The sequence below is a fragment of the Numenius arquata genome, chromosome 30, assembly GCF_964106895.1.
Source record: "Numenius arquata chromosome 30, bNumArq3.hap1.1, whole genome shotgun sequence".
Taxonomy (NCBI): domain Eukaryota; kingdom Metazoa; phylum Chordata; class Aves; order Charadriiformes; family Scolopacidae; genus Numenius; species Numenius arquata.
The window spans coordinates 477,601-503,044 of record NC_133605.1 but is presented as its reverse complement, the minus strand read 5'-3'; the positions used below and the strand labels follow the sequence as shown (position 1 = coordinate 503,044).

The 25,444-nt window shown below is 51.0% G+C and overlaps 1 protein-coding gene across 1 annotated transcript; it reads left to right on the top strand.

Moving 5' to 3' along the window:
- The first annotated feature begins 16,205 nt into the window (after window positions 1-16,205).
- On the top strand, window positions 16,206-17,865 carry LOC141476360 (olfactory receptor 14A16-like). Its single transcript, XM_074165033.1, has 2 exons — window positions 16,206-16,254; window positions 16,832-17,865. Exons 1-2 carry the CDS (start codon window positions 16,206-16,208, stop codon window positions 17,863-17,865), a joined length of 1,083 nt encoding a protein of 360 aa, XP_074021134.1.
- Window positions 17,866-25,444: the final 7,579 nt, after the last annotated feature.

The following is a 25,444-nucleotide window of genomic DNA, read 5'->3' as shown; positions in this document are numbered from 1 at the left end:
GATGATCTTAAAGGCCCTTTCCAACCTGGACAATTCTATGGTTCTATGATTCTATGACCAGCTGCAGTTTGGGAGGGGCTGCTCGGTGCTGTTCTGTCCAAAACCTGTGCCTGATCCCCTGGTGTATCCTGCCTTCTTATTAAACTCTGCTTCTGGCGATTTGCTGTGTGAGCTCCTCACTAGTGTGGGTCTGTGTGTGTGTGGATGTACCTACATGCTTTGCTGGCCAACGCCAAGTGGGGCTGGCTGGAAGAGGAGGAAACCAGGATGTGGAGAGACCCAAGGCTGAAGTTGCCAAGTGGGTAACAGCTCTGAGACTGTGTAGGACACCTGAGCACACCCAAAACTCAGGCCCACACTGGAGGGACCGCGGGGGTGTGTGCCCATGGGTAAGTGCTGCAGAGATGAACACACCACTCATGACATGAGCTTTGGAAGAAGAGCCCAAACATCAATCAGTGCACTGGGATGATTCCACTTCGTTTCAGAGAAACTATGAGAGTGTTCTCCAGAGACCTAAGAAGGATTCAAACATTCGTGTAGGAAATAACAATAGAGATAATGATAACAAAAATGACAAAACAGCAAACAAAGGACAGTACTGCAACAGGGAACCATGAGAGTCATTTCTGAAGAGTGATGGGAAATTTCTCACTATTAAGAACCATCCCTGAAATAAATTTCCTGATGGACTCCTTGAGCTCCTGGTTCCTCATGCTGTAGGTGAGGGGCTTCACAGCTGGAGGTACCACCGAGTACAGAAATGACACCAACAGGTTCAGGGATGGTGAGGAGATGGAGGGGGGCTTCAGGTAGGCAAACATGCCAGTGTCCAAGCACAGCAATGGTCCAGATCACACCTCAGTCTAAACTTGAAAGGCAATTCAAGGACACCATTGAGAGTGTTTTCTTCTTCAGGAACAGTTAAAGAAGAAACAAAGATCCCATGTGGCCAGTAATTTACCTACTGGATTCAGTAAGAGGAGGTGCAGACAGATGTGAGATTCCCTATGTCCTCCTCTCCTCCGTCTTCCCCAGCAAGGTCTCCCAGGCCTCTGTGACTCGAGGCAGGAATCTGGAGGAGAACAAGCAGCAGTGGAAGGGGACCAAGTCAGGGGGTCACTTGAACTAACGCAGCCCTTCCCAATCTATGGGACAGGCGTAGTGTTATCCCAGGGAGCTGAGCGAGCAGTGAGGCCATTCTCCATCATCTTGGAGAGGTGATGGAGACTGGGGGAACTCCCTGACGACTGGCAGCACCCAAATGCTGCAGGCACTTTTAACAAATGGACAATGGCAGAGCAGGGGAACTAAAGGCTGTGCCCCACAAGTTCTTCACTCGGATACCATACCCAGGGGCTGGATTTACCCTGGGTACATTGTGTCTCACCACCCTCTGCGCTTTCTGGGATGAAAGGACAGGACGGCTAGCCATGGGGAGAGAAATGGTGCTCCTTTATCTTGAGGTCAGCAAGGCTTTCAGCATCTTCGCCCACACCATTCTTGTGTCCAAGACAGGATATTATGGTCTGCATCGGTGGATAAGTAGATGGGTAAAAAACAAGCCGGGCTGTTGAACTTAGGGTTGACCTTAGGGATGCGGTCAATGTACTCTGCCTGGAGGCCAGCAGCTGGCAGGGTCCTGCAGGGCACTCTACCGCAACCTGCACTTTTGAATGGGTTTTTAATGACCCAGAAAGGAAGAGTGTGTTCGTACCATTTGTAGGAGAAACCACACTGAGGAGAGCAGACACATGGTGGCCGTCCCAAAGGACCAAGAGAGCTCAGCGGGAAAAGCTTTGGTGGTCCTTGGGTTACATTAGCTAAAAGATGAGCAATCAGGAAAGGCGGCCAACAGCATCCTGGGCTGTATAAGCCAGAGCAAAGCCAGTCTCCTCAGCATTTTTGACACCATATCCAGAATATTTTCCAGGGTTTTGACATGGCACAATGCCAGAGAGACCTTAAAGAACTGGAGCCAGGTCAGAGGAGGACCACAATGTTCAGCAGAGTGGGAGAACTTGTACTGTGAGAAGAGGCTTTGAGAGTTGGGCTTGTTCATCCTGGGGAAGAGAAGATCTTGTGGGGAACACGGAGCACCATTGCACAGTTCCCAAGAAGACTGTGTCAGGCTCTCGTCCGTGGAAGAAGACACAAGGAAAAGAGGCAATGGGATGAAATAAGAGAGAGTCAGGATAGATATAGGGAGAAACTTTTCCAGCATGAGGACTGTTGAGCACTAGAGGCTGCTTCCCAGGAGGCTGCACCGGCTCTGTCCTGGAAAGCTGACAAGACATGCGGAATAGAGCCCTAGGTACTGAGATCTGACCCTGCTTTGAGCACCCTTTGTGTCCCCAGGTGTCATGGTCGCTGCTGATTTCACTCTCCAGAGGGTAGAAGAGTCTGGATCCCCTTCTCAGGACAGTCTCCTTGCCAGGATTCCAGAGGAAAGGGTGGAGCTCCTGTGGTACTGGCACTTCACTTGGCATCTGTTGGGATACATTTAGTGCTTTTCTGTGACTACTGATCATAAAAAGACAACCATTTCATAAGAGATGGTCAAAAAGACCCTGTTATGGCCAGGAAGCTCAGTATCGCTTGGAGTAAGCAAGGAAGATTATAAGAAGCACCTGAAAGACCAAAATTTCTGAAGGTCTCCTTTGAAGAGTGATTGGCCATGTGTAGGTGTGGGAGAGAAGGTCAGGAGATTAGTGATGCGCTGTCAGCAGAAGACCCACCAGGTTTGCATCTCAAGAAATGACATGCCAGAGCCCAAGGGAAGGGTGGTTTGAGCACACTCATGGGATTTGGGAAGCTCAGGTGTTTCCCTAAAGGTGGCAGCATCTACTAAAAAAAAAGAATAAAAAAATAGCAGTCTGCTTTTGTAGTAAAAACTCTGGGCGATGCCAATGGAACCAGCATTTGTCATATCAGGCATGAAAGTTCACCCTGAAGTACACAACCAATGAGGTTCAGAGAAAGGGTGGTCTTGCAAAAGCCACCCTTTGTGTCCCCAGGTGCCATGGTCACTGCTCATTTCCCTCTCCTGAGAGTGGCAGAGGCTGGATCACCTTCTCAGGACGGTCTCTGTGCCGGGATGACACAGGCATGGAGGGAGCTCCCCTGGTCCTTACTGGCACTTCACTCGGCATCTGTCTGGATACATTTGGGGATTTTCTGTGACTACTCCTTCTGCACAGATGATCATAAAAAAACCCAACTGCTTCATAAGATGTGGTCAAAAAGTCCCTGTCATGGCCAGGAGAGCTCACCATGAGCTATGGGCACAGCAAGGAATATCATAAAAAGCACCTGGAAGATCTAAAATATTCAAGGCTTTCTCTGAAGTGTGTGTGGCCCTGGGCAGGAGTGACTGGCCATGTGTAGGTCTGGGAGAGAGGGCCGGGGGATGTCAGTGAGAAACAAGAGGGTGGTTGACAGCTTCAGCCAATCCTTAAAACCATGTACGAAACCATCAATGGAAAATAGCTGATGTCTGTAGGTGGAGGTTGAGGAAGAGGATTGTCCTGGGAAGATGGCAGGAAGGAAGGCGCCTCCTCTGCAAACCAGGGGTGAGAACAGATGTTTCCATCCTGTGTGCAGGGCTCAGCCTGGCAGGTGGAGAATGTCCAGGGCACGGGGTGGCTGTGCTCAGTCACGCCCCATGAGCTGACCTTGCTCTTTTCTTCCTTCACTCCCCATGCTTGGATGGACCTCAGGAAAGATCCATGAGCCTGGACTCAGCACAGACTCCTGGGCTGAGGTCCCATCACTGCAGGGGAAATGGAAGGGTTTGTGAGACCCGTGGGCGTGCAGGGGGAGAGCAGTGTGGGTGCAGCTGTGAGTGCGCCAAAGGCAGGAAGAAGAAATGAAATATCTGAAGTGAAATAGGTTGAGTTTCCTTTGTGAGGGAGCAGAGGAAGGAGAATGTGCTCTTCAGTGCTGGGTTATGGATCTAAATAGAGGATTCAAATGAATCTACGGGATGGGACTGAGGAGCATTAGCAGGGTTTTGGAAGAAGCTGCGCAGGTTATTGGGAACTCACAGCCATTTGCAAAAACTGAAAAACTCACAGTTTTGTGTTTGAACTAATACTCAGTGAGGACAAAGAGTGATCAGTAAAGCCTGAGACCTCATGGGGTCAGAGTGGGGTGGGGAAGCAGTGGGCAGTGGTTAAAGTCTGCAGAGAAATAGTCACCGGCATTGGAGAGTGCAGGACAGCCTGTGGTGGGGATGGCCCCTTTGTGGGGGCTGGGACAGCCCAAGTGAACTGAAATCCTTGTCCTTTCGACTATGGCTGCTGTCTCTTCCACTGAGGTCCCTCAGAGGAAACCAGATCCCTACAGCTCCAACCTCTTCACCCACCCACTCACTCCGTAGAGCCCAGGAGGAGCCCTACTGCTGTCCTGCACTCAGCATCGCACCCCCCCACATCTCCCTGCCCCCAGGAGGAGCCCTGAGCATCCCATGAGGGAAAGGATCCCCATTCCCAGGAGATGGGGGACAAGGCTTGCACATCTGATTGATGAAACACATCAAGGGCTTTCACAGCCATCTCCACATTTGATTTTCAATCTGTAACCAGTGCCTCTGACTTTCTGCTTCACCAGCCACAAGGGTGGTTCCTTTTCTCATCATCCTCTCCATGGTCTCCTCAGTGATGATCCCCAGTGAGGCTCACACTCTCAGAAACCTGGAGGTTTGTTACTGACTTTCACTTCTCAGGAGGACAGTTCTATCTTCTTTCAGTAGCTGCAGTTCAGGAACTTGGCGCCAGAGGGCTCATTAACACCAAAACTCACTAATGAGCCAAGTCTCTGGACATAATTTTCTGAATTCCTCAGTTCTTACCTGGTAAATTAGAGAGATTTCATGCCGCGATGGAGAGACGGGACGCAGCTTGATGCAAGCAAGATGTCGATTTTATTATAATTCTTTACATACATTTATACTAGTCCTAAGGTAGCGTGTTCTAAGCTAATTGGTTCACATTCCACATTAGGCACTCACAGATTGGCTAATGCTGATGCTAATGCAAAAGGTATTTTTCTAAACACCTATAAATCTGTCTTGAGCAAGGACAACAGGATAATTGTTTTACAGTCTCACCAGCTGTCCCTGTAGGATGTCAGTACTCCCTATTCTGAAAGATCTTATCTTATCTTTCCCAGGGCCTGTGGCCCACAAGTTCCAGCACATTTTCTTTTATCAACTGAGCAGTGCTGGGGGTTTTGCTGAGACCAGCCGAATCCTGTCCCACATCTCCCCCTTCTTGTTGCACAGTAAGAACTCTTTTTATGGAGCGTGCTATCAATCCTTGTAAGCATTGCAACAAACACGGCAAAAAAAGTAACAAGAAAACAAAGACAGCCAAAGCATACATAATCATTTTCACAAGACTCCTTGACCACCCTGACAATCCCCATCCTTCAAAAAGTTTATCTAACCAATCCCAACTGTCGCTTTGTCGAAGCTTAGAGACCCCAGCTTTGAGCTGCTGGATGATTGTGGTAGGGATTCACGGAAGGGTCGTACACTCTTTGCCAGGATCCATCGGGGGCCTTTCTCTGTGGAGACACAAGCATAGCCTCTGCCCCATGTGATAAGGGGATACGGTCCCATGATCTTACCTGTTTCCGGATCACGAACCAACACGGGGGCTTTGACTCGCACCTCAAGTGAAGCATTCGTGTTAAAATGTCGGACTATCGGAGGGTTGCTATCTAACAAAGAGCAATTCAAAAAGTTAAAAACATACAAAGCTTTCTGCAGACGTTCCTCAGGAGTAGCAGTTCCTACTCCCCCTTTTTGTTGTTGTAACAAACGCTTCAAAGATTGGTGAGAGCGTTCAATTAGAGATTGACCTGTAGGGGAATAAGGAATACCAGTAATGTGAGTCACACCCCAGGAGTCAAAAAATGCTTTTGTTGCCGTAGAGACATAAGCAGGACCGTTGTCCGTCTTTATTTGTGAAGGTATACCTAAAGTAGCAAAAGCGCGCATCAAGTGTTTGCGGACATCACGTGCCTTCTCTCCTGTGTGGCAAGAAGCAAATAAAGCACCTGAAAAGGTGTCAATGGAGGAATGGACATATTTCAATTTACCAAACTCCGGATAATGCGTAACGTCTGTTTGCCATAGCTGTAGACTCTGCAGTCCTCTGGGATTAACTCCTCCTGCGACTGACGGGAAAGAATGCCTTTGGCAGTCAGGACATACTGCGATAATGTTAGATGCTTGTTGGGAGGTAAGCCCAAACTGCCGTTTGAGACCTCCAGCATTCTGGTGAAAAAAGGAATGGCTGAGTTTAGCCTGTGCCACGCGATCCGGCAACACCTGTACTGGTAATGTCAGCAAATCGGCTCATCGATTCCCTTCTGCAATAAAACCAGGTAGAGAAGTGTGTGATCTGACATGCATAACAAAATAGGGGTGAGGGCGAGAGTCCAAGAGAAAGATAAGTTCCCGTAATAAAGCAAATAGGTCAGAATGTGGGACGTTGCGTAACACAGATGCTTCAGCTCGCTCAACAATCCCCGCAACATAGGCTGAATCAGTGATGAGATTAAGCGGTGTGGACCACCTCCGAAAAACTCGAACAACCGCAGTTAACTCCACTATCTGGGGAGAACCAGGAACAGTCTCTATGTCCGAGTCCCAGCGTTCATGCTGGTTGTCCCACCATAAAATGACTGATTTGTGCGATTTTCCAGACCCGTCTGTAAATACAGTAAGGGCTTGTAATGGCTGATCACTCCTTTTCGGCTTGGGTATCAAGCGAAAATCGGCATTAAGCAGCTTATGCGAAGGTGGGTGGGATGTGAGTTGGCCCGTATAGTCTGCCAACGCCATAATAAAGGTGTCTGACTGCTGATAAAGCCATTGTAGATACATATTTGTCACAGGTAAGCAAATACAAGCAAAGTCTACTCCTGATAACGTTAACAAGCGTTGCCTGGCTTTAATTATCAAAGAAGCAAACATCTCATGCTGCGTCAAAATGGTTTTTGTAGATTGATTTGACAAGAAAACCCATTCGATAATCAGCAGTGGGTCTGATTTTTGAAAGTCCCATTGAAATATTAGTGCATGAGGCTGTCGAGCGGGGTTTAAAATAATTAGATAAAAAGGTAGTTCGGGAGCCCACCGGTGTGCTTGTTTAAGAGTGATTGCGGTAGCAACCTTTTGTAAGGAGTCAATGGCCTCAGGATCAAGACTGCGGTGGGAACGCAAGTCAGTATCTCCTTTAAGCAGTTCGAATAAAGGACCTAAGTCCGCATTAGAAATTCCCAACAGCGGTCGGACCCAATTGATTGTTCCCAGCAATTTTTGCACATCATGCAAGTTTTTTATATCTGTCTGTATCTGTAAAGGTTGAGGAACTATAGTTTGAGCCCTTATGCGCCAGCCTAAATATTTCCACGGCGGTGTTTTCTGAATTTTTTCCGGCGCGATACAGAGGCCTGCCGAATTAACGGCAGCCGTGACAAGGGCTACAGCTTCCTCCATGACCTCGTGATGTTGTGCAGCCACCAGGATATCATCCATATAGTGGTACAATAAGACACTAGACATTGCAGTCCTGACTGGACTAAGCACTTTGGCTACATACCATTGGCATATCGTGGGGCTATTTTTCATTCCTTGTGGCAGCACAACCCACTGGTATCTTTGCAACGGAGGTTGCATATTGACGCTTGGAACTGAAAAAGCAAATTTAGGAGCATCATTTGGATGTAGAGGAATATTAAAAAACAGTCTTTGAGGTCAATAACAGTCAAGTGCCAATCTCGAGGAATCATAGTAGGGGACGGGAGTCCGGGTTGTAGGGCTCCCATGTCTTCCATAGCATCATTAATTTTTCTAAGGTCATGGAGCAAGCGCCACTTGCCGGTCTGTTTTTTAATAACAAAAACCGGTGAGTTCCATGGACTAGTAGAAGGTACAATATGTCCTTTCATTAGTTGCTCCGTAACTAATTCTTGAAGGGCGCGAAGCTTTTCTAAAGGTAGGGGCCATTGATCTACCCAAATGGGGACATCGGTTTTCCAGGTTAATTTTAGGGTGTCGCGCATTTCAATGGCCCCACCTAAAAATGGGTTCGAATGGACATTCCCCATTGTGATAGTAAGTCACGCCCCCATAAAATCATGGGAACAGGTAATACAAAAGGTTTGACAGAGGCTATACGTCCTTCTGGGCCTTGAATTTGGATTAATTCCAAGCTTTGGTGGCTGCTGCCGGTTCCACCGATCCCAGCTAACGCCTGGGAAATATTGGCTAGGGGCCACTGTGGGGGCCATTTAGCTTGAGATATTACTGTAACATCAGCCCCGGTGTCAATAATTCCGTTTAACACCACCTGCTGCCCTCCGCGAATGAGGGTGCATTGGCATATAGGCCGTTTTTGGGAGAGAGACTGTACCCATAAGATTTGTGGGCTCCCCGTAGATCCGAACCCACCCTGCCTTTGTTGAAGCTGACTAGAAATTGGGCAACTTGTGCCTGTGGGAATCAGTATCAATTGCGCTATACGGCTATCTTTCGGTACAGTGCAAGGAGGAAACGGGGTCCATGCCATAATCTTAATTTCATCAGTGCTATCAGAGTCAATAACACCTGGTAACACAAAAAGCCCTGACAATGTTGTAGATGATCTTCCTAATAATAAGGCTTGTGTTTTAGGGGGTAAAGGTCCCGAGACATTTGTTGACAATAGGTGAACCGAGGAATCGAGTAACGTTACTGTGTGAGCGGTTGCCAGGTCCAGTCCGGCGCTGCCTGTTGTTGCTGGGCGAAGACCTGAGGCACTGCTGCTTCCCTCCGAGGGGGTTGAAGCGTCGGCTGCGGTATTTGTGTCTGCACGCGTCGCTGCTCCGCGCTCCGTAGCCGGTTTTCCTGTATCGGTTGTCCCTGAAAATCATACTTGGACCGACATTGATTAGCATAATGACGCCCTTTTCGGCACCTGGGACAAATCCCAGGGGCTTGGGATCTAGCACTGGTATTAGCATTTAGACAATTTTTCTTTAGATGCCCGGGTTTGCCACAACCATAACAGTTCCCCGGTCCTGTTGGACCACGCATGGCTGCGAAAGCAGCGGCCATGGCCTCAAATTTATGATCCATAGTACCAATTCTATTACAAGCCTCCACCATTTCAATTAATGTAGGGTTCGGGTTTGGGAGGGATTTTAACAATTTTTTGCAATCTGCGTTAGCGTTTTCAACAGCCAGTTTTAGCAACAAAATTTCGCGTGCCTCTGTGTTATCTATTTGGCGTTCCAAGGCTTGTTTTAGTCTGTCAATAAACTGCATATAAGGCTCTCGGGGTTCTTGGGTGATAGTAGTAAAAGCCTTTTGCGGTTTCTGAGAATCGGGAACCTTGAAAAAGGCCTTTTTCGCTTCTTCACGAGTTGCCTCGAGGGCCTCCCGTGGAATTCGAGCTTGATTTACAGGGTTAGTGTGCTGACCTGTGCCTGTGAGGTGCTCCAAGGTCAGTGCAGCAATAGCGTTATTATTATGACCTACATAAGTTAAAAGGAGTGCTTGGAGTCCCCCTCTCCAGTGAGCCTCCCACAAAGCATATTGAGTCGGTGTCAAAAGCAATTGCGCTAAGGATTTTAAATCATGCGGAGTCATAACATATGTATCAAAAACAGAGGATAACAAGCTTGCAAAATACGGCGAGGAAAGTCCATGTTCAGTGACAGTACGGCGCAACTCCTTAACTACCGGAAAAGATAGAGCTTCTCACTGTGCCCCCCGACCTTGATAAATCACGGGAGCTACTATCATTTTAGCAATCTCTAGTTCTCCTTCCTTTAAGGCTTGGCGCCTTATGTTAGCCCACACATCGTGTGGGTCGGGGGGGTAGAGGTCTGGCTCCTTTTCAGGGTCCACTGGTCCCGGATCAAAGGGATCCTCCTCTGGGGGATACCCCGCAGCACACACCTCTAGTGGTGCAATGGATTTTTTACCCTCCGACGATAACGGAGGTATCGCAGGAGAGTCTTCCTCTCTCTCTGCTTCATCTTTGTGACTTTTTTCCTGGGCTTTTAAAGTTTCAAAAATACTTCTCCACCACGGAAGCATATGCTGTGCTTCAGCATTCCCCGTAGTCGCTGCATCCCATAATTTCACTCCCACATCGTCCCAAAGTTCTCGCGTAAAAATAGTGGATGCAGTCACAGTGGGTATTTTCACTTGCACCCATTTAAGTATCGTTTTAAGATCATGCCCAGAGATATTCTTTCCATGCTTTTTAAGGAGAGCTTTCATAAGCTCATATACGTCTCTCTCAGGGGAAGACGCTTGATTCCCCATGTTTCCCACAGCTCACCTCTCTACTCCGGAGGGATTGATTGCCGGCCGGCTCCTGCTTCCTTTCAGCAGCTCATTCAAAGTTCTGTGGGACTCGCAGCAAGTCGCTCAGCTAGGCGATTCATAAACCCATCACGTCGGGGTCACCAATTTGCCGCGATGGAGAGACGGGACGCAGCTTGATGCAAGCAAGATGTCGATTTTATTATAATTCTTTACATACATTTATACTAGTCCTAAGGTAGCGTGTTCTAAGCTAATTGGTTCACATTCCACATTAGGCACTCACAGATTGGCTAATGCTGATGCTAATGCAAAAGGTATTTTTCTAAACACCTATAAATCTGTCTTGAGCAAGGACAACAGGATAATTGTTTTACAGTCTCACCAGCTGTCCCTGTAGGATGTCAGTACTCCCTATTCTGAAAGTTTTTATCTTATCTTTCCCAGGGCCTGTGGCCCACAAGTTCCAGCACATTTTCTTTTATCAACTGAGCAGTGCTGGGGGTTTTGCTGAGACCAGCCGAATCCTGTCCCACAATTTCAGAAGTGGAAATGCTTCAAAATAAAGAAACAATAAGAAAGGATTTTTTTTTCTTCCACTTTTCCCCTTTTGTCTGCTCTACACATGAAGTGACACCAGCAATCTCTATATGATATTGACACCAAACATCTCCAAATGGAGGCTGGATATGTAGGGAAGCCAAGAGCCTTTACATCAGACACTCTATGGGAAGTCTCTCTCCCAACCTCCAATCCACATCCCTCTAATCATCCACCTGGGAATACAGCAGCCTTGTTCCAAGTCTGAGCTTTCTCCACTGAGGTCTGTAGTTGCATTTTTCAGTCTGTCAGCACCAGTTTCCACCTCTTTTACTCAGAGAAAAAGTTGCATGCAGACATAGAAGGATGTTTCCTAATTGCAAAAAAAAAAAACCAAAAACCAAAAACCAAAGGAAGATGTAAATAATAAAAAATTAAATACCCTCTTCTGCTGTAAATTACGTCCTCATTACCTCCTTTAAGTCCTCTTTTCATATACGATGGCCTTAGACCAACAGAAAACACATCCTTGTGTCAAGCACCGATCTTTAAAACCCCTGAGCACTATTTGTTTGTCCATAATCGCTCACACTCACACAGTGAGTCACCCACTGAAGTCACAAGCTCCCTCGATTCACAGGGAAGCAAAGAGAAAAAGTGAATTAAATGCTCTCATTTGAAAAGTCAAGCCTCCATTGATTCCAACAGATCTGGGTTACAGATCTGGAAGCATCTTCAAGTAGACTCTGCAGCATCTGGACCCACTCATTCTCCTCCAACCCTTAACAGCTTGGGTGCAATTGTCCAGGCTTCCCTTTCCACTCAAGGGAGAGAAATGAGTTCTCTCAACTGAGATGCTTTGGCCTACCCTGCCTGTCCACCAGCTCCTGCTCCAAAACGGCTCCCAGCGGCCCTGAGTCACATTTCCCAGTCCCATGTGGTGGCCTTGGACAACCCCAGGTATCTTGGAGGCAGTGGGCACCTCTTGGTGGGTAACTGCATCAATGCCTGAAGGGAGATGTTAGGTAGAAGTTGAAACATATGCAGCAAAGACCCTGGTGTAATAAGTGTGTAAGAAGTCTTCTTTGTCACAACTTTGATGCTGGTCTTTAAATTCTCACTATTGTTTCATAGGCTGTGGACACGGACCAGCAAGCTGATGGCACTTTCCTTCCCTCTATGTAATGTAGATTTGTACATCTGGTCCCTTCTGACTGGCAACATTTGAGTTCGTTCAAGTAGCCCCTGATTTGATTCCTATCCATCGTTGGCAGTTTCCCTTTCGAGTCCTGCCTTAAGGCACAAAGGCCTGGGAGACCTTGCCGGTAATGATGGACGCACAAAACTTATATCTGATCTATCTATTTAGATCTTATTCCTAAATTTAGGAGTGATCTCATCTTATCTTTGCTTCTTCCTTAACTGGCCCTGAAGTAGTAACAGGTCATTATGGTGGCCTCAAATTTACTTTGAAGTTTCAACTGAGTTTTGATATAGACCATTTCTCTGCTTGGAGGATGCTGTCCTTGAAGACCGGCTCTACTGAGCTCTGCTGCCTTTCAATGCTGCCAACCATGAGATCCCCACTAAAAGTCCCCGAAACAAGACAAAGTCTGCTCCTCTAACGTCTGGCATCTCTTGTATCCTCCTTTCCTTCCTCACTCGGGAGCTTGTCCCAACAGCCAAGGCTTACTCTGACCTTCACGTCTCTCACCAGCTCTTCCTTGCTTGCAAAGATTGCATCCAGGCTTGCATTACCCTTGTTGGCCCATCAGGCAGCTGCACTCAGAAATTCTCCCAGGACACTGCAGAAATTGCCCGGACTGTTTGCAGCCTGCTGTGTTCCTCTTTGGGAAACGCCAGGGCCATTAATGTCCCCAGTGAGGTTCAGGCTTCTACATCCAAGGGTGCTTTGGAAAGACTACACCAATTTCCCCACCTTGACTGTGGGTTCCTCATTTCTCCCCACGATGTCACCTTTACTGGTCAGAGGCCCCTCCTCTGACCCTCGCTCACAAGGGCTCACCCAACTTGTCACTTGCCCCATTAAGGAGCTCCATACATCCAAGCAACTTCTTCACTTTGAGGGTACCCCATGCCAGATCCTTCCAGCCTGTCTCTCACAAAACGCCTGTACCACCCATTACAGCACCCCAAGCTGTGTGCCTTGTCCCACCGTGCCTTGGCAGTTACTCCATGGATGTCAAAAAGCACAGGCTCCAGCTCATCCTGGCCATGCCCCTGGCTGAGGGCATCAGTTCCCATTTGGGCTGTAGCACCTCAGCTGTAGCACCAGGCCAAGCTCTGACTTGTCTTAGGGAAACCTGGGACCAAGTGTGCAAGCCCCCGTGTGGGCAAAGGGTTTGCTTCAGAGCAGAGACTTGCCAGAGCAGTTGGCAGATGGAAACACAAAGCTGAAATGGGATGCCAAGGGAGGGAGTGAACCCTGCTGTCTCCAAGGGCAGAGAGAAACAGGCCTGGGAAGGGCAGCCCTGGAAAAAAAACAGGGGTTTTGTCAGTGGTGTCTCTGCTGCCCCTTGGGGCCTTTGGCAGAGGTGTCCCTGGTCTCCAGGAATGACAAGGTGCTGCTGACAGGCCCACTGTGAAAATGGTGTGTCTGTTCCTTGACTGTGTTATCCAGGGGTGACTAAAGTTACCAGGGGTGGAGAGCAAAACCACAAGTTTGAAAGTGTAAGCACGAGCACGGAGACCCTGATGTGATGTGCTTCCTCCTCATGGACTACCCTACATCTCCTAGAAAGTAAAGAGACAGACCTTGCCATGCTGCAGAGGTGACAGTCAGTTTCTTGCACAAAGGCACCAAATGTGTTGGCGATGGTGTCTGGGGTGTCTGTCACACGCTCGCTCTGAGCGGGGATGGCTTTCCTCTACGGGGCCACCGCTGCCCCTGCCCAATGGATGTAGCTGTGTGTGAGACCCGTGGCACCTCATGCAACTCTACAGGCCCGTATTTGTCATTAAATGGAATAACTGCCCTGACTTTGGGTAGGCAATGTGAGAATGGTCTGGACACAGCCATCGTTGTAGTCAATGGAGATCTAGCAAACCTGGCTGATGGAAAGACAGAGGGAAACTTAGCTCTCCCTGTGGTCCCTGACTCCATTTGATCAGGTGAATTCCTGCAGGGGCTGCCCAGAACAGAACCAACAGACACAGGTTCTATCCTCCTCAAAGTGGGCATCTGATGGCATTTCATTTTGTCAAAGATTCCCCACCAGCATCCAAGAAGATGCCCCCAGAGCTGAGACAAGGAGCTCACATGAAGGTGTCTATTGTGTGCACACCTGGACTGAGGGCAGAGGAATCCCACCTCCTGTGGGTCTGTGCTGTGCATGGGGGGCAGCTGAGGACTACAGCCGTGGACTGGGGGCTGAATCCCTTCCCTTGGCAATGGCAAATGAGATCATTCCCTGTCCTTGTCTGGGTGTCCTGTCTCAAGATGGGACAATGAGAAGGTGATTCTTGGACCTCTCTCTTTTTCTCATGGGAGAAATGACACTGCAGAAAGAAGTGTCTCTCCCCAGCTGAGGGAGGGAACTTCAGGGATGACTTCAGCCTGTTTCACAGCAGGTTCCCCTGGAGCCCCAGAGACACCTGGAGGGAGCCCAGAGGGGGCAGAAAAGGTGATGCCTTGGGCTGTTCCTCTGCTGTTGAGCTGGGTCGGGCTCCTGGGACGGAGGGAGCTCCTGGCCGTGGGGCAGCGCGGCAGAGAGACAGCTCTGCCCAGGAGCAGGGTTGGGGGCACTGCCTGCAGGCAGCGAGAGGAGACCTGAGAGGCACCGAGAGGCTAAAGGCGGTTGGGAGTGGGAGGCTGTTGAGAGCTCACTGGGGCAGAAATCTTCACAGCCCTCTACGTGGTAAGTCTCTGGGTGCAGGGCAATGCAGCTTTAGTTCCTGGAGGGATCTCCTAAGGCTGGTTCATCTGACAGTGATGGGATCTGTCAGGAGGACTCTTCGTTTCTGTACTGTAGAGAAGAGGACATGCTCCAGAGCAGGGCTTCCCTGCTGCACTGTCAGAGGGACAGGGCATGACGGCTGCTTCTGCCGGGGACAGCTGTGGAGATGTGCATGTGGGAGTGCATCCAGGGGTGCCCAGGGCTGTCCTGCTGAGCAGGATCCCTCTGCTCCCGGGGTCTGTGTGCTGAGGCAGGGACCCTGCCGCCTGCCAGGGTCAGCTCTCAGCCTGCCCGGGGAGATCCCCACGGTGCTGTGGGGAGAAGCTGTGGGCGGAAGCAACAACCCCTGGAAATGGCAGGGCTGTCGAGAGGCTGCTGCTTCAGCCAGGTTTGCTCACAGCTCCAGTTTAGCCCCATTTCAGAGGGGACTTTCAAGAAGAGCATCAAGACAGAATTTTCCTGAAAGGTAAGGAGTCTTTGCTTTGAACTTTTATCATTATGGTTGGCTGGGAGGGCAGTGGGAGACTAGAATTTATTTCTCTGCTCTGGAGAAGGCACTGAGACCCCAGTTCTAGTTGCGACTTCTCTGAGCTGCTCCATAACCCTTGCACACCCAGAAATGTCCCTGGGCAGTGCCCTGCTGCCAGGAGGGGTCTGCAGGGCAGAGCTGAGCACTCAGCGGGCGGGATGGGCTCTGGGAGCACTGGCAGGAGGAGACCTGGGGACAGCGAAACAGCTCCCAGCAGGGACAGCCCCGGGCAGCAGAGACACGGGCAGGGAAGGAGAGAGAGCTGCTCTCAGAAACTCTATGGGAGGGGGCATTCAGGCACCTCCCTGCCATCCCCTGCAGTGCAGAAAGCTTCTCTGGAGAAAACCTTTGGTCTTTTCTCCCACCTTGCATAGCCTCCGCACTTAGAGCCACGGTGACTCGGTCACCTTCTCAGTGGCCTCAGCACAGGAGAGGAGAAATTATCAAATAACTTACTGTCTGCCCCTCTCCCACCTCCACCAGCAGCAGCACTGGGGCATTTGTCAATTTTCCTGCTCCTGTCTCTGCTCCTCTTGTTCTTATCGCTGGGCTGGGATGGGGAGGTGGGACTCGGATGCACTTCAGAGACCTAGTCTGTGGGTCTTGCCATAAAGATTTGTCCATGGGAGTAAAGTGTCCCAATTCCCCTCCTAATCCCGAGGCTCCCAGTGAAACAAATGAGATGACCCTTGCTGCAGGACATTTTCAAAGTACTTGCTTCTTTCCCCACAGAGCCCTGCTGGGTGACAGGCTGCCCTCCACAAGGGCACAGCTCTCCTGTGGCATCACCGGGTGATCAAGGAGCCCCGTGGAGAAGACACCTCAATGCTGAGGCTGTGGCAATGCTGCTGAGTGGCTACGCACAGGCAGCTGCGATGAGCCCGCTGTGACCATGGCTGGCGGGACAGAGCTGAGACCCTCCTCGGGTACAATGAGACAGCGTGAGGAGTTTGGAGCTCTGCACTTGGAAACGGGATTCCTCTGCTCTCAGCAGTGTCCGCTTCCTTCTCTGGGGAATGTCTGGAGGCGATCGTCCTCCAGCTCAAAGTGCTGCCAGCACAGGGTGGCCGAGACCGGGGCTGATGGACAGACGGGCTGTCCTCAGTCTGCACAAAGACACCGCCTCTTTGCCTCTCAGGACGCCCAGGATTGCACTTGGAGAGGCAGCAGAAACGGCAGTGCCAGAAACACTCCTCGGGTTTGGTGGCACAACTAGAACAAAATACACAAACCAGAATCCCCTCAACTTTGCTCTGCAGTCGGGTGAATTGGGAGTGACAATGCTGAAAAGATATTTGATGTCACAAGTGGGTTTAATCTGAGATCACTCAAAGTTCCTATTTGCCTGTTGCTGTAGAGTAGGACCGACTCCTCCAGAGCCCACAGCAGAGCCCCCGACCCTGCTCCCTGGGGAACCCTCAGCCAGCACCAACCAGAGCTCATGAAAGGGACCTGCCAAAGGTCTTCCTGAAAGAGGAGAGGCAGTCTCAGTGGGGTTTCTATGAGAAACACGCTCAGTTTTTCTCAGCCAAGTCTCTTCTAACGTGTCACTGTCTTTTCTCTCTTGGACAGCCCCTCGAGCCCAGAGGCAGATGCCCAACAGCAGCTCCATCACCCAATTCCTCCTCCTGGCATTTGTAGATTCACGGGAGCTGCAGCTCTTGCACTTCTGGCTCTTCCTGGGCATCTACCTGGCTGCCCTCCTGGGAAACGCACTCATCATCACCGCCATCGCCTGTGACCACCGCCTCCACACCCCCATGTACTTCTTCCTCCTCAACCTCTCCGTTCTTGACCTGGGATCCATCTCCACCACTGTCCCCAAAGCCATTGCCAATTCCCTGTGGGACACCAGGACCATCTCCTATGCAGGATGTGCTGCCCAGGTCTTTCTGTTTGGCTTTTTGATGTCAGCAGAGTATTGTCTTCTCACTGTCATAGCCTACGACCGCTACGTTGCCATCTGCCAGCCCCTGCACTACGGGACCCTCCTGGGCAGCAGAGCTTGTGTCCACATGGCAGCAGCTGCCTGGGGCACTGGGTTTCTCAATGCTCTCCTGCACACGGCCAACACATTTTCCTTGCCCCTCTGCCAGGGCAATGTCCTGGACCAGTTCTTCTGTGAAATCCCCCAGATCCTCAAGCTCTCCTGCTCACACTCCTACCTCAGGGAACTTGGGGTCCTTGTGGTCAGTGCCTGTTTATTCTTTGGGTGTTTCATTTTCATCATGTTGTCCTATGTGCAGATCTTCAGGGCCGTGCTGAGGATCCCCTCTGAGCAGGGACGGCACAAAGCCTTTTCCACGTGCCTCCCTCACCTGGCCGTGGTCTCCCTGTTTGTCAGCACTGGCTTCTTTGCCTACCTGAAGCCCCCCTCCATCTCCTCCCCATCTCTGGATCTGGTGGTGACTGTTCTGTACTCACTGGTGCCTCCAGCAGTGAACCCCCTCATCTACAGCATGAGAAACCAGGAGCTCAAGGAGGCCATTAGGAATCTGATTTCATGGACGTTTTTAATGAGGGAGAAATTCGCTACCTCTCTCCACCAATGACTCCCACATTATCTGATTCCGTATGGGTTTTTTTTTGTGTTCGGTTTTGTGTTTTTAATCATTATACTTATCATTATTGCTGTTGTGATTGTCATCACTGGTTTTTATGATCCACTTGCATCACTACACCTGAGACTTGTACCTACTTTGCGTCACCTGGTTCCCTTAAAAAATTGTATTTAGCAGTGGCTCAGAGCTGGCCTCTTTCATAGCTTCTCTGTAAAAAAGGGAGATCTCCCTGGTGCAGAGCTTTCATGCTGGGATCTTTCTCCAACCAGGCCTGAGGAACTGCACCCCCGATCTTCCTCTTCCTCTGTGGCGGTGATTGATCAGGACGCAACTGTATGCTATCAGCAGCAGCAGAAGCAGCCTTTACTCACATACCCAGAGCTATATATAGAGAGCTAGTTTCTGAGCTGTTTTGCCAAACAGGGTGAGCGCTCCCATTTTCACAGAATGCGACTGTTTTCATCCACATCTCTCTACACACACTCCTCCAGGCAGTTTACCAGCCTGACCTCCACAGACACACACCATGTTGGTTTTTGTTTTTTTCTGTCTGGCCAGCTCGAAACAATCTTATTCTTAAAGTAATATAGTCTTGGTTCTGATTAAGTTTTGTTTCATCTGCCATATGTTCAAAAGGGTTCTAAAATCAGTCTTGATCAATCTTCCAGATGTTCTGCACGGCCCGAACACAAAATCACATTGGAGATAAAAATCATTCCGCCAAGACCATCCTTTGCCTTCCTTGCCCTCCTCATCCTCACACACCACTCAATCCCCCTCAAAACTTCGCTCTTTTCAGGGAAATCATCACTCTGGAGATGGACTGCTCAGGTACGACTTCACCCCTGTGTCTGCCCTGGGTCAGAAGGCGGGGATTGAGCCATTTGGGGCTTTTTTAGAAACAAAAGTAGCAAAGCGAAACCCCGGGGGCTGTTTCCATCCCTTCTCCCCCAATCCCGAGGGAAAAATCCCCTCCTTTTTACTTTTTCCAGCTTTTTGGGGAGGCAAAAGCAGAGCTGGGGCCTCTGGGATCAACTCCTCAGCTCCCAGTAACTCCAGGTGGCAAAACCAGTGAGCAGAAGCCGAGCCCAGTAGGGAAACTGGGATGAGTGGGTGGCTGTGCCCCGGACACACCAGGTTTGGTACAACCACCCCCTATTTTTAATGCTTGGTTTCAGTTTTTAACCCCAAACTCGTAGCATAAAAACCAGGTGGTGGGTTTAGGAGGAGCTTAATCTCCTCCGTGTCAACCCCCGGGTTTCCACCGCGGTCATTGATCCCCCAGGAAGGGGGAGAATGTTTGAATTGATGGATTCTGATGGAGAAAATAGCTCAAAATGGGTGGATTTGCTCTATCTTAGTGACAGCCGGCTGGATTCCTTTCCAGTTCTCCTGAGAACAAGAGCTGTTGGGAAGAAACCCCCCCATGAGCTTTTGTGTGATCAGAGAGAGAGCTCAAAGAAATAAAATTCGTGTCTCAAATCGTCCTGAAATCCTTTAAATCTCCTCAGAAAATCCCAAGCATTTTCCCAGCTTTCGCATCCCCCTTGACACTTCCCGCCTCGCCTTTTATTTTCCTGCAGCTCAAGGTGATTAATGGGGGACGTATTTCCAATCAATTCCTCCCAAGGCCCCTGCAACCTTTGCCAAAGTCTCACCAAAACCAAGGGGGTTTGGCTAAATACACTAAAATCACTAAAAATCGCCACCCACCTGGTTCCCGGCTGGTGTCATCACCGGTACCAAGACGGGACCCACCGTGACGTCCCCCCAAAGACATCTCGGGGTTTTGAGGGACAATTTCCATCTCCTGCTGCCTCCAGCCATGGTTTCTGGGCACAAACAAGGGCAGAAGGGTTTTTTCTGGCATCAACCAAGTCAAAACATCAAAACTTTGCAAATTCTTCTTTTAAATCCCTTCTGAATCATTTCTCCATTTCTCCCTCCTCAGCACCAGAGGGGAGCTGGTCCGTGCCCCTCAATGACCAATTAAAGCCAATGAAACAGGGCTTAATTTGACCTCGAGCAGAACCGGAGGGCGTGAGGGCAACAAGCCTCCTAAATAAAACATCAAAAAGGGGAAATTAAGGAAGATTTGGCGTTGCTGACCAAACCCCAACCCCTCCCACAACCAGCCCGACATAAAACTTATCTCATGGGAGAAAAAATCCCCATTTCTGGTTAAAACCCCAGGCAAGGACCTGCCGGGCCCCACAGGCAGGCTCTGGGGAAGGAAGAGGTTTTTTTATCCAAAGATGCAGAAAAAGAAGGGGCAGAAGCATTTACCTCACCCTGGAAGAGGCTGAGGGCCAGGAAGGAGGGAAAGGCTGCCCAGGAGTGCAGTTTGGGGGAGTTTGGGGGTTCTCCATGGGGGAATCACTGCTCCCGGCCTTGCAGGAGGCTGAGGGGCCACCACAGGGATGGGTTTGGGGGAGTCTGGGGGCTCCACACCTTAGGGAAAGGCTGCTCTGGACTCACAGGAGGCTGTGGGGCCACTCTAGAGATGCGTTTGGGGGCTCTCCATAAAGGAAAGACTGTTCCAGACCTCGCAGGAGGTTGTGGGGCCACCCTGGGGATGGGTCTGGGGGAGTCTGGGCGATCCGTACCTGAGGGAAACACCACTCCCAGCCTTGCAGGAGACTGCAGGGACACCCCAGGGCCGGTTTTGGGGGTGAGGGAGCTTCCATCCCTAAGGGAAAGGCTGCTCTGGCCTGGCAGGAGGCTGCGGAGCCACACCAGAGATGGGACTGGGGCAATTTGGGGGCTCTCCCTGAGGGAAGCGCCACTCCCAGCCTGGCAGGAGGCGGCCGAGAGCCGGGCTGGGGGTTCTGGGGGCTCTCCCTGAGGAGAGGAGGGAGGCGGGGGCTGCCCCAGGGCCAGGGCCACTCCGGAGGGGAAGGGGAGGCTCCGGCTGCCCGCAGCCTGAGGAGATGACGAGAAGAGCGGGGGTTCCCTTTCCCCCCCGGCATCTCTCGCCCTGGCCCTTCCCGCCAGGCCGCGGCCTCGGGTCACGTGACGGGGGCGCTGCGGCTGGAACCGGGCGGGCGGGAAGGGAAGGGAGGGGCGGCGCGGGGGGGGGGGGCTGTGCGCACTGCGCATGCGTGGGAGAGGGGCGGGGGGGGCGGCCCTTGGGAAGAGGGATTTTTGGAACAGGACGGATGGGGCTGAAAGGCGGGAAATGGCGCAAACCCGGCTTTGTGGTGGAGGTAGGCAAAAGGAGTCCTGCTTTGGTATCTTGGGGGCTCTTTGGTGAGGATTCTTCCCTCCTACAGAGCAGCGTGTGGCCGTTTCCTTTAGGGAACGGGCGAAGGAGTCATTTTGGCAAAGCCCACGGCGAGAAGTGTAGTTCTCAGTCAGTCGCAATGCGGATGAGGTAAAAACAGGCTTTACCCCCCCAAAATGGCCTTTACTCGTCTGAAAACTGGCATTTCCCCACCGAAAATGGGGTTTAGTGGCCAAAAAATGGGATTTCCTGGCCCAAAAAGAAGAAGAGCGTGGGGTGTCCCCCAAAATCACTGGGACCACCCCAAAGGCACTGGAAATACCTCAAAACCCTAGAGATCGGGGGGACCCCCTCAAGAAATTCTGATTAGTCAAGAATAGATGCCAAAATGGCTCATTGTGGCAGCCACTAACCTCGACTTGGCCATAAATCCCCCCCCGAATGCCTCATCACCCTCCTCCCTGCCCTATAGGTGACCCCCAAGGACGCCCCACAGTGAGGGGAGGCACTTAAAGATCCATAGGACCATCAGGAACCTCTAAACTGGCCATAAATCCATCGAAAAAGCCCCACGTGGCCCAAAATTGGGCTTTGATGAGGTCATCATGGCAGCCATCAACTTCGACTTGGCCATAATTTGGTCAAAATATCCCAAAACTGGGGTTTGATGAGGTCATCATGGTCCCATCAACCTCGACTTGGCCATAAATCGGGCCAAACAATCAAATAACCCCAAAATCACCCAATTTAGGGGGTGGTTTGGGGGTGTTTGACAACAAAATAAGGAAAAAACCACCCAAAACAACCCCATTTGGTGGTGTCCCGGTTTGAAGTAAAACTGAACCAATTTTCTGTTCTGTAACTTTACATCCTAGCTAGGCCTCCTCTAACTCTCTGAAATTAACGGCATATTGTGGAGAAAACTGCTCGTTCTCAGAGTGATAAGCCCAATGTTTGTGCTCCATGCCAAGGGATGGTGTGCAGGGAGGCCCTTGCTTATACTTATTGCTGTAACAACCAAGGTCAGCCAATTTCGTTATTTGCCCCCTTAGAGGGTCGGAAACGGAAAAAACGTAGAGGGGTCACATCGGTGGGGAGGAGCGGACAGGACAGGTGACCCAAACCTGACCAACTGGGGTATTCCATCCCATCTGCCCCATGCTCAGTATAAAGGCTGAGGGATCAAAGGGTCAACCCCCTTCCTGCGATGGCCGACGTCCAGAGAGGACTCTGTCTGTTCATCTGTCTTTGATCCCGATCCATGTGTTCCTGACTCCAGAGCTGGAATCCAGTTCCCATTCGTCACTGAGTCCAGTCTGGGACTTCCCCAGTGCCTGCCGGTGATGTGACTGTCATCCTGGGAGCTTGATACGGTTTTGTATGTATTGTATCTATTTCATTATTTTCTTCTTTATTTTTATTTTAATATTAATTCTTCATTAAAGTAGTTTAGTTCATTCTAAACTTCTGAGTCTCCTTATCTCTTTCTCCTCCTCTCTCCTCTTTTAGGGAGGGGAAGGGGGGGGAAGGGCCATCTGTCTGTCCGGTTTTGGTAAATTCAGCCGAAACCACGACAGGTGGGTTATTTTGGACTCTTTGGCATCAAAACTATAAATTGACCCAGTTTGGGAGGTTATTTGGGGGTGTTGGACACCAAAACTATAGAATAAAATCACAATAACCCTAATTTGGTGGGTAATTTGGGGGTATTTGGCACCAAAACAACGCAACAACCCCGACCCAAGACCCCAAGAACCCAAACATCTCCCATAGCTTCATCCCACCAACCTGGTGCTCAGTTGGGGGGTGGAGAAGCCCAAGACCCCAAACCTCTCCCCATATCTTCGTCCCACTTGACCCCTCTCTCCTCCTACCAGACCGTGAGAACCAGTCCATCCTCATCACATAAGTCCCTGCCCCCCCGTCCCTGCCTCGGGGGGGTGGGGGTAGGGCGGGGAAGCCCCCGAGATGTTCTCCACCACCTCACCCTTCACTGCCCCCCAACTTGCCCCCCAAGCAGAGAATCCGGGGCGGGGAAGACGGTCAAAACCAAGAGGGTCATTCAGTACTTGGCCAGAATTGCCGCCATCGGTGACCGCAAGAAGGAGGCAGCCAATATCAGCAAGGTGGGGTCTCAGGCCACGCCCCCTCCATCATGGCCGACCCCCACTGCCCCCCACCTTGCCCCATTGTCCCCCCCACCTTGCCAGGGCACCCTGAAGGACCAGATCATCCAGGCCAACCCTGCCCTGGAGGCCTTCAGCAGCGCCAAAACCATCCCCAACGACAACTCCTCCTGCTGAGTGAGTGTGTGGGGTCGGGGGGTGGGGTCTGTGGGGTGGGGTCTATGGGACAAGGTGTATGGGGTGGGGGTCTACTGGGGCACAGGTCTATGGGGTGGGGTCTGTGGGGCGATGTCTATGGGGCGGGGTCTATAAGGCTGGGTCTGTGGGGTGAGGTCTATGGGGCAGCGCCTATGGTTCAGGGGTCTATGAGGCGGGATCTATGGGGTGGGGATCTATGGGGCGGGGTCTGCGGGGCAGGGTCTATGAGGTAGGTGGTCATCTCCAGCCCTTCCTCCGGGGGAAGTTCATCCGGATCCACTTTGGGGCCACCGGGAAGTTGGCATCGGCTGATATCGAGACCTGTGAGTGGCCGAGGGCTCCGGGGGCAGGACCTTCCCCATTGGCCACCACCTTCTCCTGGTCCTGCCCCCCAACCATCATCCCACCACCCACCACCCACCATCTCCTCCTCCCACCACCCATCAGCTCCTCCTCCCACCACCCAAACATCTCCATCTCCTCATCCCACCATCCATCTGATCCTCCACCTCCATCTCTTGGACCTTCCATCTCCTCATCCCTCCATCCAACCATCTCCTCATCCTTCCATCTCCTCATCACCCCATCCAACCATCTCCTCATCCCTCCATCTCCTCATCTCTCCATCCCTCCATCTCCTCATCCCTCCATCCAACCATCTCCTCATCCTTCCATCTCCTCATCCCTCCATCCAACCATCTCCTCATCCTTCCATCTCATCACCCCATCCAACCATCTCCTCATCCCTCCATCTCCTCATCTCTCCATCCCTCCATCTCCTCATCCCTCCATCCAACCATCTCCTCAACCCTCCATCTCCTCATCCCTCCATCCAACCATCTTCTCATCCCTCCATCTCTTCATCCCACCATCCCTCCATCTCCTCATCCCTCCATCCAACATCTCCTCAACCCTCCATCTCCTCATCCCTCCATCCAACATCTCCTTAACCCTCCATCTCCTGTCCCTCCATGCAACCATTTCCTCATCCCTCCATCTTCTCATCCCTCCATCTTCTCATCCAACCGTCTCCTCATCCCTCCGTCTCCTCATCCCTCCATCCAACCATTTCCTCAGCCTTCCATCTCTCCACCTCCTCATCCCACCACCCATCTCCCTCTGGCCCCATGCACCCCCAACCTCTCCCCACCTTCTCTCCATCCCCACCCCAGACCTCCCGGAGAAGTCCCATCTCATCTTCCAGCTGAAAGCCAAGAGGAACTACCACATCTTCTACCAGATCTTCTCCAACAAGAAGCTGGAGCTTCTGGGTGACGGGGGGACGGAAGGTAGTCCCCGTGCTCAGACACTCCTTCTCGGGGCCACCCAGGACAATCTGGGGCCACCCACTGAGGACAATTTGGGGACCTTCTGGTGACCCTGTGTCTCCATCCTGGGCCACCACCTGGCAGAGATGCCAACCACTACCAACCCCTGCGACTACATCTCCCAAGGAGAGGTGACTGTGGTCTCCATTGATGATGCCGAGGAGCTCTTGGCCACCAACATAAGCTGGAGAGGGGGGGGGGGACACGCATCCCAGCGCTGAGGAGAAGGGGAGGCGGCTGGGGAGGGGGAGAGGTGGGGAGGAGATGAGACCATGGGTGTGTGTGGGAGGCCATGGCTGGTGGAGGAGACCATGGTGGACGGAGGAACCCATGGGTCGATGTCCCGGTTTGAAGTAAAACCGAACCAATTTTCTGTTCTGTAACTTTACATCCTAGCTAGGCCTCCTCTAACTCTCTGAAATTAACGGCATATTGTGGAGAAAACTGCTCGTTCTCAGAATGATAAGCCCAATGTTTGTGCTCCATGCCAAGGAATGGTGTGCAGGGAGGCCCTTGCTTATACTTATTGCTGTAACAACCAAGGTCAGCCCATTTTGTTATTTGCCCCCTTAGAAGGCCGGAAACGGAAAAAATGTAGAGGGGTCACATCGGTGGGGAGGAGCGGACAGGAGGTGACCCAAACCTGACCAACTGGGGTATTCCATCCCATCTGCCCCATGCTCAGTATAAAAGCT

Excerpts from the sequence above, each read along its gene's own strand:
- LOC141476360 (XM_074165033.1), top strand. The coding sequence starts at position 16,206 with ATGGCTGGCGGGACAGAGCTGAGACCCTCCTCGGGTACAATGAGACAG. Across the intron at positions 16,255-16,831 it reads CTCGGGTACAATGAGACAGC|TTTTTCTCAGCCAAGTCTCT; the intron begins GTGAGGAGTTTG and ends AAACACGCTCAG.